Source organism: Lytechinus pictus, chromosome 12 (genome assembly GCF_037042905.1).
Source record: "Lytechinus pictus isolate F3 Inbred chromosome 12, Lp3.0, whole genome shotgun sequence".
Classification (NCBI taxonomy): domain Eukaryota; kingdom Metazoa; phylum Echinodermata; class Echinoidea; order Temnopleuroida; family Toxopneustidae; genus Lytechinus; species Lytechinus pictus.
The window spans coordinates 16,141,808-16,162,988 of NC_087256.1; the positions used below are offsets into that span (position 1 = coordinate 16,141,808).

At 36.5% G+C, this 21,181-nt stretch overlaps 1 protein-coding gene across 1 annotated transcript; it reads left to right on the forward strand.

The window, feature by feature from the left end:
• Positions 1–1,070: 1,070 nt before the first annotated feature.
• LOC129272471 (syntaxin-18-like) lies at positions 1,071–20,579 on the forward strand. Its single transcript, XM_064107845.1, has 9 exons — positions 1,071–1,272; positions 7,636–7,703; positions 8,082–8,197; positions 8,513–8,590; positions 9,791–9,857; positions 10,810–10,886; positions 13,153–13,232; positions 17,224–17,282; positions 19,334–20,579. Exons 1-9 carry the CDS (start codon positions 1,117–1,119, stop codon positions 19,419–19,421), a joined length of 789 nt encoding a protein of 262 aa, XP_063963915.1. The 5' UTR covers positions 1,071–1,116; the 3' UTR covers positions 19,422–20,579.
• Positions 20,580–21,181: the final 602 nt, after the last annotated feature.

Genomic DNA, 21,181 nt, shown 5'->3' on the forward strand with positions numbered 1-21,181 from the left:
CAATCATAATCAAGGAAAGTTGTCAGACCTGACAACTTGTCGGATGCAAATGTCGATGAAACGCTCCCCTGAATCTAAGCTACATGGGAGAATTTACAAATTGAAATCGAGATTGTGATCCCTCGTTATTCTTTCCTTGGAGACGTTCAAGATCGGTCCTAGAAATATTAATCTGCATGATATAAAAGATAAAATGCTGTAAAAACACAAAAATAGTTTTTACACACGCACACGCTGACGAATGGTGTTATAAAGGCAACAGTGTTCCCCAAAAGACGTCGACACCGATCGCCTAGTTGTCTGAAATGATGTGCCAGGAAAAGGAAGGCGGCGGCGTCCTCACAGAATAAAATAGATGTTAGTTGAACATAATCTATTGTCCTATTCTCTTCCCCCTTTTATTTTTCTTTTGGATTGCATAATGATTATTTTTATATAAATAAGAAGAGAAAATTTTAGGGACGGTTACATTTAACGTTCATAATTTTGGAGATGTTTTCCTTGTTTTCTTTATCCCTTTATACCTTAATACTGCATCAGCTGGAAAAATACAGTTGTTTTGGAGTCAAGTTTCAAGGTCAATCTTGTTGTCTTCCTAGCTTGGATGAATTCCGATACTGATCTGCTATTTGTGCTGTACTGGTATAGTGGTAATGCCATGGTCACATTTGTTCTACGGCGGCCGTACGGCGAGTCGAAAACAGCCGTTTTAACATTTTTTGTCCAACTACATATAGGTGGTTTGAATCAAAATTGATAAAACGGCTGTTTTCGACTCGCCGTACGGCCGCCGTAGAACAAATGTGACCAAGGTATAATGAAAGGGCACTATTCCCATGTGCCGCTGCGTAAACATAATGTCACTCAGACCAAAACTTGTGTAGCTTTGTCTTGACTTATTGTTTCTTTAATTCTACTCTATCTCTTTCACTTTCTTTTGTTTTCTAAATTATTTCTTATGTGTTTTATAATAATTTCCTTTTACTCTTCTTTTGCAATGATCTTTACACGAGATTTAGCGTGCGAATGTACGTAGCTTGGTTTTATTTTTTAATTTTTACTTCAACGACACCTCTTAGAATGACGTGTGAAGCTAAAAAGTAAAAATTTGTCAATATGGCAGCAGACAGAACCCCACTCTTCAAAGCATCAATTAAAACAGTTCGGACAAGAAATAAAGCTCTTGGAGTTACCAAAGATACTTCTAAGTCATCCCTCTTGAGTCATGCAAAACCCATGAAAGATGATTTTGCTTTAAAGGCAAAAGAAGTGGTAAGTATTTTTTAATCGGTTCCAGAGCAGAGGCGATAGCGAGCCGGGCCGGGAGCTCAGCCGACTCGGGGGCCCGCGGCGGGGGAGCTCAGCGGAGCTCCGGCATATGTGCACTAGAGGCGCACAGACACTGCACAGGCAGGCACAGCCAATATGGGAGAGATTATCTCCAACTTCTAACACCAGTATTTAAAGGTCAAGTCCACCCCAGAAAATTGTTGATTTGAATAAATACAGAAAAATCAAATTAGCAGAATGCTTTAATAAAATCGGATGTAAAATAAAAAAGTCATGACATTTTTTAAACTAAAGTTTTGCTTATTTTTCACAAATATGGCTGGGCGCTAAATGCAGTTTCGCACCGGCCGCCGGCCGATTACCAGCATACCTCATCACCAATACTTGTTCCCAAATGTCATGACAAGTCTCTCAGTCACATTTCGAGGTCAATATACCCACCTCTTCCAAATATCGGGAACGGCTGTATTTCAGCTTTGATCTCGATGTCGTTGTTCGAATCCTCTTCGCGGATCGCTTGGATTCGCCGTGCGCCGTAATGTTGATATGGACTGAAGTTATCAACCAAAAGATTCGCCTGCAGCATGCTGGCAGTTTGTTCGCCACATGTTCGCATGATTTGGTTGCTAACTTCAGTCCCTCCCTGGGTTAGATAGGGCGATGCCCTGCGCAGGTCTAATATGGCCACACATCGAAACTTCATCAATTCAAGTTTAAAAAAACATCCATAAATTTGGACCGATTTGAACCCAAAATTCATGAAATGCAATAAAAATGTGGTGAAACATAAAATGAGCTATCAGATTTGAGCTTATTTTGAGCGGATTACGTTGGATTTTGAAGCTAAATTTGGTATCAAAATCTAGCTAAAATTCCGCTGGTTACGATGCCGCCATATGCACTGTACAGGGGTACAATCACAGAGGGGGAAATGTAACCCAGGGAGCTCCCGCCCGCTGCGCGGGCGGGAGCCCAGGAGCTTACCGTGTATTTGACCATAGTCACCGGACTAGGGTGATTTATGGTCTAAATATTTCTCCAAATGAATTGTGAAAACAGAAAGTATACAATTACCACGATTATATGGATGAAGGTCTAACGAGTGGCAGTTTCCTGACATCTGGGCACAGACTGGAACCTAAAAAAACGAAAAGTTCTCTCCTTCTACCCCCGTTTCGATCGGCCATTTTTGTTAAAAATCGTAACAAAATTGTGCACATCCGCGAGAGCATGCTAGTGCGCCATGGCCGTGCCTACCTCTAGGCAATATCAGAGATTTTTGTATCCAATTTTAGATACGTTTACGTTTGCTGGAAAATGATAGTTTGCACCTGAAATTTGAGGTGCTGAATTATGACATGTCACTTGACAATCGATGATCGTTTTTTGTTGTGTCGTTGCAGGAACGCCCTTAGCTGCACGCATACGGGCATTGTGTAAGGGTGTTGGAAGTGTGGTGCTAAGGGCGTTCCTGCACCGACGTGACAAATTGTCAACTTATTTCACAATCACCAAAACACACACCAAAAACATTGCATTGTTATGCACAGGCATAATCGCTTACCATCGAAAAGTCCTAATTTAAACTCAAAATTTCCTTTAAAAAAGTAATATTTTACCCTTTTAAAGCTGCGGAATCTGCGTCATGATTCCAGAGCACGCGACAGCATAGCCTTATCTTAGGCTTAGCTCAGATTTGATAAGCGGGGTCGCTGAAAAATCTGTGGTTTTGTTCTGAGTTCATAAACTTTTGCAAATGGTATTTTAGGATCATATCTTAAAAGTGACATAATCAGAAAACCAGGACCGCATTGAATGTGCACAGAAATGAGTCAACAATAAGCTTCCGAGTGCCTTCATTTATTCGACAGGGGCACCTAGCTAGCCTAGAGGACTCTGTGATGATTTTATTTCATATTTTTGTCATTGTATTTTCATCACGGAGCCTTGACACGGACCAGATAGTTGAACTTGATGATTAAACAGGGATTTCCCTCTAGAATTACTATTTAGCCCTGCCAATTTTTACCAAATATGAAATTTATCGGATTTTGAAGATTTTATACACCTTATGCATATAAATGTGTAAAAAGTATCAAATTATAAACTTGAAAAATGAGAGGTTTCTTTCCAGACCGATCTGTGGTGGCCATTGCAAAATCTTCCCATGCTGCGTAATACAATAGTAGGCTTGACCCTTGACTCGCTTCGTTATGACGTAGCTACGATGAGCTACGTTATGAAGCGCCGTTTTGTAGAACAATCTATAGACAAAATTATTGTTTAACAAATAATTATCATTTAGGCCTACATAAAATTTTTATATTGGTTGTAAGTAAAATATAATTATTTTTTGTGGGAGATAGTCTCCTATATTGGAGAGAGTGAGAGTCGCCCATATTGGCTGTGAACATCTACTTCCTAGAGTGCGGCAAAATTTTGAAGCAGTAAAACTTAGAAGATGGTAAAAAGCGATAGAAAAAAGAATTAGAAAAGCACAAAAATTTCCATTTACTTTGATTCTTTACTTTATCATCTTTAATTACATGTGCAATAAATCCATGATTCTAAGCATGCGACCAATTCTTTTTAATGAAAAAAAGGGAGGAAACAAATTCGACACCCGTCATGATGATCCACTGTACATGTAGATTAGCTGTCCTATCAAGTATCATTTATCATGCTGCAGCATAATTTAGGCCTGGTAACAGCCAGGAGGCATTTGGACTTGGATTGGAGTGTATAATCATTACTAACACAAGGTTACTCTCCTAGATACCTGGCAATTGTTAATGTCTGTATCAATCACAGGACACAAAAATTAATTGTATGTAGATCTAATTCATTGTGAGCAAGGTCTGAAAAACCATTTATTTCCCTTGGCTTGGGCAGATTGATGGAGAGCCTTTCCTTTTCCTTAACCCTGTAACGGTGATGACATCAAAACCAAAATTGAGCCAGATACTCCTACAGTGTACTCTCTACAATGTATTGACTGCCTATTAGGCTGGGACGAATACCCTTTTTGCCATTCAATTGTTTGCCAGGGTAAACAATTTAATAGTTTGAACAGTCAAGATTCCTGAATTATCAGAAATCACAAAAATTTAACCTATTTACATGACCTAGTCTATCAGAAGTCACATGAGATGACTCTGTGGAGTATCGCATTACAGCGCCTACGGTACATGTATGACGACACCACTGTCACAGCTGAGTGATTGTCATGTCTTGAATGTTTGGAATTCATTAAATTTTAGCACAAATTTCATTTGTTTTCTTGCACTTTGTTTATATCAAAGATTATAGCCATGTACTTTTGGTAATCAAATGTCTCAAATCAGAAATCAACAATCAACTGGTTGAACATTCTATTAGTGGAAAAAGTAGTATTCAGTTGTCAATTGTTGGAAAATTGATCGAATGTATCCTCCCAGGCCAACTGCTTATCTCACTCGTTTTAGCATAATTTGTTGAAATGTCTAACGGCCAAGTTACTTTTGTTGATTATCATTTGAAATCACCTGCGAAGCAGAGTGAGACTATAGGCGTCGCTTTTCCGGCGGCGGCGTCAACACCAAATTTTAACCGAAGGTTAAGTTTTTGAAATGACAGCATAAAAAGTATATGGAACTAGTTCATGAAACTTAGCCATAACGTTAATCAAGTATTACTGAACATCCTGCCTCAGTTTCAGGTCACATGACCATGGTTAATGGTCTATGAACTTTGACTATGTTGGGGGATCTGTTGAATCACCATCATAACTTTGAAAGTTTATGGATCTGATTCATGAAACTTGGACATAAAAGTAATCAAGTATCACTGAACATCTCATTCGAGTTTCAGGTGACATGACCAAAGTCAAAGGTCATTTAAGGTCATTGAATTTTGTCCATTTTGGATGTAATTATTAGATTGCTGTCATAACTTTCAAAGTTTATAGATATAGTTTATAAAATGTGGATATAGGGGTAATCGAGTATCACTGACAAGTCTTAGGTCGCATGATCAAGGTCAAATGTCAATTATTGTAAATGAACATAGTATTGTATCATTATATGAATGGTGTTTTTTGTGAATGATTATTTTATTGTAGTTTTTAAAGTCAGCACTGCTCAGGGTTGTAATAAAAAATGTTTTTTATTAAAAAAAAACAAATAAAACGTTTTTTATTGTTTTAAAACGTGTTTTTTCCAACGAATGATGCAATTTTCTGTAAATTAAATTAATTATACACTAAATACAGTGTGATTTAAGCTCTTGATGTTTTAAAAAAGATATGACCACAATTTTGTTAATGAATTTCCAACAGAAAAGTTCATATTTCCCCCAAAATTACTAAATCATGGAAATTGAATGCCTACAAAAAAAGAAAGGTTGACAATTTATTCCTAATACATGTCGTCCCGAGGTATATTGAGTCTTGTCAATCAGCTAGGGGGGGGGGGGTGGCGAGAAGAATTTGCACAATGGAAGAAATTGACGTACATGTATATGGGGTTTCAAGCTTAATTTCATTAAATCAATATGCTTTATTTCATTTGAATCAATTATACCAATTTTAGTGCATGAAATACAAATTCAATTCAAATCTATAAATAAAGCCCTTGAACTACTTATTATTTAATTCAGGAATTCTGATTAAATGTATATTTAAAAAAAAATTCACTATAGAATGTTTTTTTTAACCCTATTAAGACTGGGGGGCTGATTCAGCCCCCCTCGTCATTTTTTGCAATAAATCCACTTCGCAAATTTTTTTACCGCGTCACTCACAGACTTTCCTTTTTCGAGTCTCATGCAAATTTTGAGACCAAAATTGCGACCCCCTGGTATGCGGTTCCGAAATTACGCAACATTTTGTAAGTGCATGCAGACCCAAAATTGCTCAAAAACATGAATTCGTGTACAAATCCAATGCAAATAGTGTTTTTAGGCAAAATTCATAAATTTGTCATTATTTTTCCTTTTACCGTTTAAAATCAATTGACTTCACCTTGTTTATGGTCAAAATGTAGTCCCTGACTATTTCCATTGAAAAAACAAAAAAATCAAAGGAAAATAAATGTGATGTTGAAATTTTTTTTAATAAACATTTGATCAGATTCCTATAAAGTCTGTGAACCAAAAATGAGCATTTCGGGGACATAATTTACATGTAGTTAATTAGAGGAAAACTTTTGATTTTACGCATAAATTAGCAATGAGATTTATGCAAAATTTGATTAATAGTTTTTAGATTATGCCATGGGTAGTGCACGTGCCAATTTTCGTTGTGATCCCGCGATCGACGGCCCAGGTCATAAGGGGGCCCCTCGGTCTTCTTAGGAAACGAAATAGCCCAGTCTATTTAGGTTACCGGTAATGTTTTTTGAACTTTTTTATATTTATGTACAGATTTTTTAGACTTTTTTTTATTACTAATGGAAATTTTTGGCAATAATTTTCCAATCATTAACAATAAGTAAAAATAATGATACAGATACAAATTTTGGCAAGAACTCACATTGGGTTTATACATGAAATCACGTTTTTGAGCAATTCGGGATCCGATAATATGCACTTGTGGTGTATATCATAAATGCATACCCATGCATGCATCCCCAAAATAGTCTTGAATGATATGGCGTGGCCCTGTTGTGTCTATGGATTTATCATAGAAATTTTTGAGGGGGCCATTAAGGTCCCCTGGAATTGTTAGGGTTAAGGTTTGCTAGCTGATTATCTTATACTGTTTAAAGAACTTTTCTTCATCTTTACGAAACACAAAGTTTTACCTGCTTTTGTGTGTACCTCAAGAGTATGATGTCAGGTTTACAGTCTATTTGTAAAATATTATTGTGCTTGTGCAACAATTTTAAATAGTGTTTTTTTCCTTGTCCAAAAAGTGATCACAACACTCAGATATGTTTGTTAAAGTGAGAATATTCTTAATGTGGATTGATGTGCACAATTGAACAGGGAGAAAAGGAACATGACAAAGCAATGGAGAAAGAAAGAATAAAGGGGGAAAGAGAAAGAGAAAAGGAGTGGTGTTGAAAAAGAGTTTTGTTAGTTAGAATAAAATAATACACCACTTGAAAAATAACAGTATAAAAAAACAATCTAAAATCACATCCATGCAAAATTGCAAATTTATAACACACAAGTCTATGCGGTGTTTTAAAACACGTTTTTTTTTGTAAAAAAAACGGGTGTTTTAAAACGCGTTTTAAAACACACCGTTTAAAACGCGCCAACCCTGGCACTGCTGCTATATTGAATCGCGCAATGCAGGTGAGACTGCCAGAGGCACTCCACTTGTGTTTTGTATTTATTAATTTTTTTTTCTTTTGTTGAAAGGTGATCACAATCTCCAAGCTGAAAGATTTTTTGCTTGAACACAGGAAGCAGTACATCAATGCTGCAAGGTAAGTATACAAAATAATTTGCTATAGATGAATTATGACCTGAAAACTATGACCTGTCCTTTTTTTCCCTTGATTTTTCCGACATGTGTAGACATTTACTTTGAAATTATCATTGTAGCCCAATATTCATCCACTTTTTATAATAGATCAATGATATTGATTGATATGGATGGCATTTAAAAAAAAACTTTATCACATTTAAATGCATTTGCATTAGCTGGTGATCTTTCCTTTTTTTTATATTGTATATTGGATATTGTATGATGATTATTTTCAATTAAATGTAATGAATTTGACTATTGTTACGAGTATAATGTGTACCTGGAAATACAATGAAATAAATTTGAATGTTATTGTTTCTTGATCATTTTGTTGCAGTCATCTTGTAAATGATGGCTGTCACATGTCAGATGCTGAGAGAGATCAGATAGACTCAGACGCCCAGGATTTTATGCGAACATGTACAGATACGATAAGGTTGCTTAAGGCAGAAGGTATTGTATTTACTTTTTATCAGCACTGTATCGTGTCAAAGTGAATCAAAACCTTTTGGGGGAAATGGAATAGAGGAAAAGTGAATTTATAAAATATTCCATCAAAACCAGTAGCAAAATTAGAAAGTAATGACATATTTAAAATTCCTGAATTCCCTGCCTAGTCTTCAATTGGCAGTATTATTTGAAAGAGATGAAGAGTAGAAAAATATGCTTCTCACAGAATGAAAGTTATGCCGTACATTCTTCTTAGTGTGTTATCAACCATGCCTGATCTTTTAAAACAAAATTGAAGCCATTTTTCCTTTCATACAGCTCATCGTCAGAATGTCCCTTCCCAAGTGAGACAACATAGAGAAGCAGTCTTTGAACTCATCAATGATTATCTGAAAGGTGAGAAAAACTGTTATTACCTGTCTTTTTTCTTAAAGGGAAGTTGGGCACAATTTTAGTTTTGCTGCAATAAAAGCAGAAAATGAGAAAAAGTTCATTGTGGATGTAGATCTGGGTCCCGTAACACAAAGGTTAGTAATTAATCGTACGCTTGATTTTGACGATTGATTGTACATTGTAGTCAATGGAAACAATCGTAGAAAAAATGTTCTACGATCATTGCTAAGCTTTGTGTTACGGGCTCCTGGTACAGTTACATAACCTAAACTTTGTAAAATCCTTAAATCTAAGGTGAAAAATAATCGCATTTTAGATTGCCAACACAGATAAGCATATGTGGGATAGTTTGCTTAAAGGGGTAACTGAAATTAGACTATAAAATCCCTTGCTTATTTTGCTAGTTTCTCTGAAATTATACATTACCTTCCAGAATCCATTGGCACATATTTGTTTATTCATGCAAACAGACAGAACACAGTTTGAAATACTAGTAGTTACCATGACTGGCTTTTATCTTACAGTCCTATTAGGAAGGAATGTCAAAGGTGGACTAAAACTGAAATCTTACACCAGATTATAGAATGACGGGAGATAGGGTGAAATGGAGGTATTTTGTAATCAACATCTGGGTAGCGTTTCATGAAAGGACTGTCGGATGTTCTATCCAACAAGTTCCATTTTGTCCGGCAGTTACTATTGCAATAGTGCTCAGCCAATCAAAATCAAGGATAGTTGTGAGGTGTGACAACATGTCAGACAAAAATGTTGATGGAAACGCTCCCCAGAACTAGGAGAAGATACTTCCATAGAGACACCTTGTGACGGTTCAGGAGAGTGTTTCACAAAGATATTAGTTAGAATTAAACTCTCGGTTGCATGCTTTTAAATTGCTGGTCTAATCATGCTCAGTGGACATATGCTGCTTCGTATAAATCAATGAGGATGTGCATTTTATATCATGCACACTTTGACACTTACGCATGACTTTCCATTCACTCGTTGTGAAACACCCCCAGAAGTGCATTTTCATGTCTCCAGTTTTACACAATATTTCACAGTTAGTGTTCCTTGATGGCATGCAGGACTGCGCATCTTTTTGTAATCAATGCGTCTTGTAGCTTTACCTCAAGCTTTAATTGTTTTGTAAATAAATACATGTGAAACTGAACTGATGGTGTTATTGTGCTCTTTGTATTACAGGTGTATGTAAGCTGTACAGTGAACAGAGGGCAATCAGAGTGAAGCGTGTTGTTGACAAGAAGCGCATGTGAGTACCGGTAATGTGAATGACAAATCATGACCACACCACAATCTTTTATGAAGTGAAACAAGAAAGTATGATTTTAGAACAGAAAGGTCACGCAGGCTATTTTTGTGATAACATAATAATGATGATATTAGCTGGATTTACACAGCACCTTTCGCCTGAGGATACACAGCACACTATTATTACCCCTGCTTTAGCTCTAGTTGCAACTTTTAGAGCAACACTTGTGTCAGGTACTGTACCCATGCACCTCACCTGTGTCAAATGCAGCTCGTGTGAATAAATTTCTTGCTGAAGGAAAACATGCCATGGCTAGGGTATGCATGAATTCCTTGTTAAGCCAGGGTTACACCAAAACCAAATTCTCCGGAATTAATTATTAAAGACTGATTCTATCCCAATTCGGCCTAATTCAGATGGTTTTGGTGGATGTGAATGTTCCTGAATCCTTCCTGAATTTTCTCGTATTCGCGGATGGAGAACAGAATACTACCGAAACCAATTATGTGTTTTCGGATGGATTCGCATCCGATTTGGTTCCAGTGTAACTTGGCCTTAACAAATTGTGGTTCCCATTTAGATTTGCCTATTCAGAGAAATATATATTAAAACAGATGTGGCCTTTTTATCTGTGTGATCCAAGGAAATTTAAGGGATTTTAACAAATTTCTGAATTCCACTGCAATAAAATGCATATTGCTGACCCGTTTTTATAAAACTAATAATGCATATAGGGTGAAATTTGTGATGGAAGTGGCATTGTAGTCTTTATCAGGTATTGAAAATGTTATGCAGTAGTAGCACTCGCAAGCTCCTCTTGATTGTCGCAAATTCCGAGTACCCTTGATTGCATTGCTACTAAGACAAACCTGTGTCTTATCGGTATACTTTAAAATGGACGTATTTTCATGCAAATTTTCAGTGTCTCCTATCACTTTCTTATCCCACATAGATCAAGACTGAGACAGGAAGGACCTTTAGCTCGGTTGAATCAACCTGTTTCTAGCAAGGGAGAAGAGAAAGTCAAAAGTAAGTTTCATAGAGAGTAAAGTTTGACTCAAGCTTGACTGTTCTGACTTGTGTCTCTAGCTCAGATTGTACCCTAATCATAGTGTTCATTTCAAGCTGGAAGGCTATCATGAAGTTAATTTCATTACAGAGTGAAGTTGGTAAAGCATCTACCTGTCGAACCAAAGGTCGTGGGTTCAATTCAATTGCATTATTTTTGCATTTGGTCTCTGGTGAGATGTCTTGTACAGTTATTAGAAATGCTCTCGTATCAGAGCTGTGGTCAATGTAAGTCTGTTGTGGTTGGCATGCTTGAATGACCATTTTGACCAATCTGATACAAAAAATGAAAAATTGTTTGTGTTAGTTCCACTACATGCATTTTATTATAATAATGATATAATAATAATAATGGTCTTTATTGAAGTATCAAAACATTCTTTGTAGCCAGAGGCTGAATTACAAATGTTTGTACATGTACAAGGTAAAAGATTTACATATAAGTTTGACATTACATTATACAAAATAAAATAAGGAAAAAAATATATAATATACATAATTAATCAGCACACGGTAAAATGTGAGCTCCGTTCAACCTTGCAAAGATAACCAGAAGAATATTACAAAATATTACAAAAAGGCACTATGCAAAGCTGAAAGGAGCACTGAACAATAACATGGAGTATTGGACATGCATAAAAAATTTAAACCAAACTCGGCAAGCAATCAGGAATTTAAATGAAGAGAAAGGAAAGACAGGAAGAATAGAAGGACAGATTAGATGCATTACCAAGAAAGTAACTAGTACTTAGGCTGGACGAACACTTACATGTTAGTAAAACAGACAACCCTGAAAACTTGAAAATTATTGATATTTCAGAGAGACATATTCACTCAAATGGCAACAGCAGAACAGCGCCCTCTTTTGTTGTTATATGTGACCAGCCATACCAAACCAAGAATAAGTTTTCAGAGAAAGTTCTTGTTAACCCTTGGACCCTAAATTATTAGGGGCGGCGGTGATCCATACCCTGAATTATTTGCACGTATCGACCACATTCACAAACTCCTACATGTATGATTTGGGCCCAACGGCATCTTCCCCCCGCTAGTAGCCGGACCGGTCCGGCTGAAGAAGTTTAGCTTCTCGTAGACCTAGTCTACAAACAGAAATATCAATTTTAGTGTCTGTTTTGGGCTCAAAATCACTGTTTTGACTAAAGTCAGATTTATCAAAAGCTTCCCCATAGTCAGCACGTGCCTCGTTGCACATTACACCGTGTATTACCGCACATGCCACACGAGCCACCGCTGTAGAGTAGCATATTTTGGCCTTTCTTTAGGCTAAATCCTTCCGAAATCAATGCCAATCTTGACTGAAATTATCGACTAAATATCCCTACACGTACTAGAAAGATGACGTCATCTTTCAAAGATCACCTGACATTTAGAACCCATGTTTTATAAGTCACATGGCTTCAGGCCGGTATTCCGGGTATATCGGGTATATGTGCGTTCACTGGTAGGCCTGAATACCGGCTCATTGGGCTCAAAGGGTTAAAAAGCCAAAAAGCCCCAAACTAGAAATTTGGTCTTCAAAAAAAAATTAAATCAAAATCAAAATTGCCTTTATAAAATACTGTCAAACATTCAAAGTTGTAAAGTTGGATAAAAGATGAGATACAAGAGTTTCCATGACACCAGTTTTTGTGGACTTGCTGGAATTTTAACTGAGATTACACAGTGTGCTCATCTCATGCTTGAGTGAACCCTGAACTTCAAACCTTGTGTTTCCTTATTTTTCTTGCTCTTTTTTTAAATTCTTCTACATTCAGTCAAGTACTTGAGTGGATTAGTGTTGATTAATATTGACAAGTTCAGGGTATATATCATTTCAAAGCCTAAGGTGTGCATTTTCAAGCTCAGTATTTAAAAAAGTCTTACAATTTATTTGGGCGATTCATTCATTTATTTTTTTGGGGGGTGGCAGGTCACATATAGTCTCCTCTGACTTTGTTGACTGATGCGAGACCCTCATTCTGGGCACCAAATCATGAAGCTCGTCAGCACTGGCAAGTTGTCATTCTTTGCCAGAGATCAGTGCATCTCAAAATCATCAAAGCTGACAAATAAAGTCAGTGCTGACAACTTTCCTGAAATGCCCAGAACCATCAAAAGATAAAGAAATGTTATATATCCAAAGTAGTGTTCTTGATATGGAAAGTTTGATGATTATTGAATAAATGCAATTCTTGAACTTTTTTTTCTTAATTTCTGTTTATTGCAGAAAACCCAGCATTTGACCCGAATCTAACAAGTCCAGAAGGAGAAGAAGATGATGACCTCTCACCAGACGAGATAAGAATGGTAATTATTATTTGTTCATAGGGAAAATAATATTGACCAGAATTCACAAAAGAGATTTAACCAAGGAAGAGGTACGAAGCAATGGACTATGCAGATTTCTCATACACTTGCACCTCATTCAAGCATGAGGGTAGCATCCTTTGCCAAAAGCGTGCATTTATTAATGGATGTTTTTGCAGTATAAATGCTGAAATAGCTGCAATTCTGTACATAAAATCTACAGTTTAAAGCTTAAAGTTTATAGTTTAAACCTCTTGTTAAATACGGTTCATGGAGTACCATCAAGGGTTGATCCAACCATGGTATTGAAATTATTTGTTCCTAACATTTAGAACCAGGCCAATAATACACTGACTTCAATGGGGCTAATTATGTATTCATGAGGTCATATCTGAGGCCCCCATGGACCTATTCCCACCAAATTGTGGTAGTGGGGGTTTTTCATCATGCTCTACCAAAATAGGGTATCAAAAACGCTGAAATGCAAAAAAGTTTTTGTGACATCATCACTTTGGTACTCTATAAGAAAGTTTTGGCTCTCTCAAAAGATGAGATCACTAAGACTATATAAATTTCAAATTGGCAAGTTGGTGAATAGATTGTGACATATTGTAAGGGCAACCCTCATATTTGACCTTTTACCTTATATGAATTCATGATTTTCTCCTAAGTATGACATAGCATTTTGTTATATATATATTCTCATAAAAGTAAAACATTATTCCAATTAAGACTATTTTAAAAGATGACATTTCAGTTAATCTATGTATTCAAGTAGATAGATTAATTGTTCTTTACATCACAATGACATCACCCATTTAGTCAATTTGAGTGCCCATGCATTTAGTGAATTACTTTTTTGCAAACAATTTAAAGAATTTATAACTTTCTTATTTTTTGTCTGATTTTACTTAAACTTTTGCTTTTCTGTCACTCTGATTTTTTTCTATTCATTTATTAATTACATGTACTTTTTTTTTTTGGGGGGGGATGCAATGCAAGAGGACCAATAAATTGTAGATGCAATGCAAAACAACTATGATTTTATATCATATATATGCATATTTTTTAGAGTTTGGTCATAGGTTTAGAAAGAGATATATGTATTGCAAGTAGCCTCAGAGTTTAGTGGAGTACTTACCCCAAAATGTAACGTATAATTAGGTGGTGGGAGAAATGAATGAAGAATGTTGCTCACCTTCAGAATTTGGGAAAATTACATGGGGCGCAGGACAAATTCGCCGCCAAAATACCCAAAAGAGCCCTGAAAATTTCTATAAGATCCAATGTAAATTGTAATACAATGTTACAAATTTTGGGTGGTGAGCTGAAAAAAAGAAGCCCCAGATTATTATTTTGTTCCTGTTCAGGATCCAGTTAATGCCTTGTCCATTTGTACATGCTTAACTTGTAGGACATACGAACATTATTTTCAGCTATTTTGTAAACATCCTTGGTTTAGAAGTATGGAGGCATTTTTGCACTTTCAGCTTTTTAAGCCCTTTCTGATCACTCACAGCCATAAAGCTACAATCTATTGAAAAATTAGGCATTCAAAAAGTTTTTCGATCATAGTAATCATGATAATAATTATATGTAATGCTTAAAGGAGAAATATATTGAAAATCGTAAAAATGGAGAATCATATATCAAATCAAAGGAGAACATAAGGAGAACACGATGGTGTACATCATTTATCATGGAGACCGATGGAACTCAGTTAATTGATAGTGTAAAGTTCTCTCTCTGAATGCTTCAAACATGCAGAATTACGTCCGCGAAATTGGGGATTTTTTATGACGTCACTTTCTGTACGAGAGGCGTGATTGGCTCTCCCACGTGAAGCTCCACTTGCATGCAAAACCTGTTGCGAGGGTACGTTTTCTCCACATTGTCACTGAATACTTCGATCACGAAATGAAAGAAAACCCAGAATTTTATCCAGATTTGGATTTTCAAATTGATGATTTTGAAGATGAAGAGAATGATGAGAAGTGAACAACAAAGTGACGTAGTTGGGGGTAAATTGGGGGAATCGATGATGAGGAGTCGGACAATTCAACTTGCAACACGATCACATGCCGATTCGCTACCAACTCATGCAGCTGCTAAGTGCTCGCTACACCGCGCGTGCCAAATTGAATTCACGAAAATGACTTACCACACTGTCCAGACAGAGTCTCTTACTTCTGTGACTATGAAGAAGGAAAATAATGATAAAACTGTACTTACAAATAAGTGAATGTAATCCGAACCTGAAGGCAAATCAACTCAACGAATAGCAGCAGACGATATGCACCGATGATAAACTTCATGTGGCTGGGATAGATTGTCACTCGTTCTGTTAGATGTAATTTTTATCTCATTAATTTGACAAAATTACGAAACTCGGGGAATTATTCATCTATATAAAAATATAGTAACATCTCGTATAATTTTTAAATTACGATCAAACGTTTTTTGAAGGAAAACGTTGAGGTAAATTAAAATTAGATGTAAAAGATCCCCAACATGCGTAGCTTGAGAGCTGAGCAACACGTGCATAGATCTACTCTCTCAGCCAAGGCGAGCAAGCAATACGGCATGTTTGTGATTTTGATTACGATCACATATACGAGCTTTTAAAAGGTTTTATCGTAATTAAAAAAATAATACGAGATGTTACTATATTTTTATATAGATAAATAATTCCCAGAGTTTCGTAATTTTGTCAAATTAATGAGATAAAAATTACATCTAACAGAACGAGTGACAATCTATCCCAGCCACATGAAGTTTATCGTCGGTGCTTATCGTCTGCTGCTATTCGTTGAGTTGCCTTCAGGTTCGGATTACATTCACTTGTTTGTAATTACAGTTTTATCATTATTTTCCTTCTTCATAGTCACAGAGGTAAGAGACTCTGTCTGGACAGTGTGGTAATTCATTTTCATGAATTCAATTTGGCCCGCGCGGTGTAGCTAGCACTTAGCAGCTGCATGAGTTAGGTAGCGAATCGGCATGTGATCGTGTTGCAAGTTGAATTGTCCGACTCATCATCATCGGCGTAATTCCCCCAATTTACCTCCAACTACATGTACATCACTTTGTTGTTCATTTCATCATCATTCTCTTCACCTTCAAAATCATCAATTTGACAATCCAAATCTAGATAAAATTCTGGGTTTTCTTTCATTTCGTGATCGAAGTATTCAGTGACAGTGTGGAGAAAACGTACCATCGCTACAGGTTTTGCATGCAAGTGGAGCTTCACGTGGGAGAGCCAATCACGCATCTCGTACAGAAAGTGACGTCATCAAATTCAAGAGACCGATGCGAGGCATATTTCGGAGAGGCATTTTGAGCGTGTTTTAATCGGCGATTTTCACCTTAAGTATTATTTTCGTTATTTTTGAATGACCCACTGATAATCCCCACATCATTACCTTTCCATTGACATATAATACGACCACATTCATAATCACTATACATGTAGTTCTCCTTTAATGCAAGCATTGCATATAATTGCCTCGGCTGTAGCATGGCTACCCTGATCGGGCGCTCGAGCATTCAAGGAATTTCTTCCTCCCAGGCACCTATTTACTACACCTGGGTTGAGCGTGGCAAATGTATATAAACGATTTGCCAAAGGACACAAGTGCTGCGGCAGTGGCTCAAAGTCTGGAGACTTATCCACTCAGCCACAACACCTGGGTTCTGTAACATAAAGGTTAGCAATTAATCGTACGCTTGATTTCCACGATTGATTGTACATTGTAGTCAATGTAATCAGTCGTAGAAAAATGTTCTACGATCATTGCTAAGTTTTGTGTGACGTGCCCCAGTACATATTTAAAATGCAAATACTGAATATATATCTCTTATGTCATGGGGACCTAGTGTTGCATGCATTAAGAATATTTGCATATGATGATCAATTTGATGTAGTAATTTCAGTACTTGTTCGTCATTGTTGTTTTTTTCTAATTATTCTTATACATTTTCTTTGCAGTTTCAACAAGAAAATGAAAGATTATTCAATGATATGAACTGCCTTGTGGATGAAGTAAGGTAGGTGCCCATGGAACTACTGTATAGTCTAGGACTCTAATATTTCTTTTCATTCAATTCATTTTGTTTTTCAATTTTATAAAAATGTTGATGATTTGATTTTATATCCCTTTAAGTGCCGTTTCCAGAATTGCATTATACTTTCTGTGGTTTTAGATTTTTTTAATACATATGGTCCTAAATAAATGGTTCATATTTATTCTTTGAGAATTCAAGTGTGAGAGAATTTTTTTGATCTTGTGGGGTATATTATAAATGTGGTCACCATGGTAGTTAAAACAATGGCAAAGTTAAAAATCTTTATGAAACAAGACCTTGGACTTGTGGTCAGTCTGTTTATGATTGCTTATTAATAGGCACATGGTATAGACCCCTCCCATCTTTGCTCTACAGTATTGGGGAAGGCATTCATCTCTCTATTCTGCGTACTTATGTACATGCTAAATGATTGGCTAAAAGTCATGTGATTTTAGAGACTAACCCTGATATACCCGGGTTATTTTAATCCATCTCACAGCGTTACAAGTAGAGTTAATCATTAGTTGTATTAAAGAGCCAGTTTGGGGCTCTGGTACATTGTTGATGTCTGTGGGGCTGTTCTTTTATTTAAGGTCCTTTGTTTGCTTTAGCTCATCTGGCAATGTTGACAGACCCAGACCAGACCCAAAGAGTGAAATTTACACAAATCCTATACCAATCGAATGCTTTAAACACAGCAATGCAGCTTTATGCATTTTCACCCCTTACCAGCTGAGTAATAAAATATATATAATAATTCTTTAGTAATTCTTTATAGAAATGTTGTGGCAGTTTTGAAAACTGAAGAAAACCATTGCCACAAAGAATAAGGATTTAAGGATTTTAGGGAGTGATTAGGGTAGGAATGAGGTGGAAATTTGGATGAACCGTGACTTAAGAAAGTATGATGCACTGTGTCTAAATAAAGTTTGATGCACAGTGACTTAGTAAAGAAATTTTGCTGCACCATGATTTCAAAAAGTTTGATGCACCATGACTTAAGGAAGTTTGATGCACCAAGTCTTCAGAAAGTTTGATGCACAGTGACTTAAGAAAGTTTGATGCACCGTGACTTAAGAAAGTTTGATGCACAGTGACTTAAAAAAGTTTGATGCACCGTGACTTCAGAAAGTTTGATGCACCGTGACTTCAGAAAGTTTGATGCACCGTGACTTAAGAAAGTTTGATGCACCATGACTTATCTTGGATGAAAATGTACTGCATTTTATACCCCCATCTCCATTTAGAAACTTCTATTGCTTACAGTACAGGTGCTAATGATAAAAAGGAAATGAATGTGAATCTCAAGGAGGGGATAACATTCTGATATGATTCAACATTCTTTCCATTTGGGTTGCATTTTTTTAATTTTAGAGAAGCTTCTCTTCTAGCTTTTGTAAAACAATATTTAAAGGCCACTGCACACCTTATGACTGGTCTACATGTATGATCCGATTTGGAACAAATCGTATTTTGCTCATTTTCTGAAAATTTGAATGAAAAGTATACATGTATTTTTATTTGAGGTTCAAAATAACTGAAAGAATACACATATAACAATTTGGGATGATTGCAAGCCTTAATTTTGGAGTAAAGGTCAAATTAGTTTCAAATCGTAGCTAATCGTACGATTGTAATGACGTCATTATGACTAGATATTACATTCGCTTTTTTATTATAAAGATGGTAGCAAGTCATGGATTTGAAAGTAGGTATTTGTACGATGATTTAGAACATTAAACAGTAAGATGTTCCATGTCTCAACATTAGCATCAAATTCTACTACATTCTATTTCAAAATCTGGTTGAGACCAATCGTAAGGTGTGCGGTGGCCTTAAGGCATCTCAAATCTAAAGCACAGAGATATAGTCAAGGCCGAGAAAACCTCCCATAGAGTTTATACCTGTGATTCGGCCTGAGGCCTTTTATTATATTCTTCTTGAGAACGTGTTGGCTAAAAATAAATCTAATGCAATATGAAGCCAACATTTGAATCTAACTAACCTTTTTTTAACTTTCCTCAATTTTACAGACAAATCGAGGGCAAAGTCGTTGAGATTGCACAACTCCAGGAGATTTTCACTGATAAAGTCCTCCAACAGGTAATATTGATCTTTTAATAACCATGGCTACTACCTTCCACTCCCTTCCTTATCTGCTGTTTGAATCAAGGTCATATTCCTTCTCTTCTCCTGATGTGTGTAAGATTCTTTTTAGGGCCGTCTGCACCATCCCGAGTTTTCAAATTAGCGCGCTATTTCTGAACCGACAAATTATCCCGATCTGAACAATCTCGAGATCATTTGCAATGGAGACGCAATTATCGCGCTAGTTCGTAGGATTAATCTCGAGATTGCAATCCCAAGTCAACTTGGGATTATTTGCAAAATAGCACGCTATTTTACGAATTATCGCGCTATTTCGTAGGTGCAGACGCACTCGGGGTTATTTATTCACGGCGTCAGACCATAATGCATCGATGCCTCGCTCGAGCAGGAATCGCTCTTCTTGCCATGGTGTAGACGGGGTTTCTTGAATCTCGAGATTAATCGTGAAGAGGGCCGATGGGGCTAAAATCTCAAGATTGAGCAAACTCGGGATGGTGCAGCACCGCCTTTTGTCTCTTTTCACACGTTTCATCAATAATGATCGCATTATCATTCTGGTATTTGTCACAAAATCTGTAAGTAGTTCATGTGTGGGAGTATTTTATTAATTTTTTTTTGGGGGGGGGTGTGTCTAATTTGCGAAAAGACTAGGTGTCACCGCCAACGCAAAATTATCACCTCTTGACCTTTATTCACAAGTTTATCATAATCAGTGAAATCACAAAAAATACTAAGCAAAGTGGTAGATTATGCCACGAGCAGCATTTTTCAGATTTTCATGACATTCAAGATCCAGTTGGAAAGGGGAGGGGAAGAAGGGGGGGGGGGGGGCTCCCAGGACCTCTCTCTGTCCCAGTCATATGATCTACTGAAATATCCTAGCTTACATGCAGTGAGGGTTAAGTATCTCTCAGCTGATGATGTGTATTAAACAAGAGGTTAATCGTAGTTGCATATTTCTTTTGCTTTTATTAACAAATTTGATTTTGACGTTTGAGTTCAAAACTTGGGACATGTGTTGGATTCTAGTTTTCTTTATAATTACACTGTGCAGTGTGTACCTTATCTGTCTGTGCTCATTCTTGTATGGGTGTGAGGCTAGGGTTCGAAAGATAGCTAGTTGAATCATGATTTTCATGAAATATGACATTAAAAAAAAAAAAAATTAATCTTTTTAGCTAAAGAAGTAGCAAAGGTGTATTGTTCATTTGTATTTTTATTGTATTATTGATGATGGTAATGACAATGGTGCCAAAGATGAGGATAGTGATGATGATGATGATGATGATGTTGATGATGATAAAGATGACGATTGTGGCAGAGATGATTTAGTGATGATGATGATGACGATGATGATGGTGGTGATGATGATGATGATGGTGGTGGTGATGATGATGATGATGATGTTGATGATGATGATTATTATTATTATTATTATGATGATGGTGATGATGATGAAAATGACATATGCATTTCATTTTCCAAGTTCATGTACCTGTAAAAAATAACAGGGTATTAGTTGACTTTTAATGCAATTTTTTTTCCAGAGAATGTGTGTTCTTTTCCACCCAGTAATGTCATGCTTAATCCTACCATCCTTCACCCATTAATAGAATAGTAAAAATAGACTCAGAAACAATCCTGCACAGACAAAGAACCAAGCAAGGTTATCAAAATCTTGGCTTTGACATTGGTGCCCATTAGTTTTCTCAACCCCTCTTATTGTGAATCTTCATCATACCATTTTAAACTGGATAGAGAATTCTTAAACC

Coding starts and splice junctions, on each gene's coding strand:
- LOC129272471 (XM_064107845.1), top strand. CDS start 1,117: ATGGCAGCAGACAGAACCCCACTCTTCAAAGCATCAATTAAAACAGTT. Junction 8,591..9,790: donor CATCAATGATTATCTGAAAG/GTGAGAAAAACT, acceptor TTTGTATTACAG/GTGTATGTAAGCTGTACAGT. Junction 17,283..19,333: donor TGCCTTGTGGATGAAGTAAG/GTAGGTGCCCAT, acceptor TCAATTTTACAG/ACAAATCGAGGGCAAAGTCG.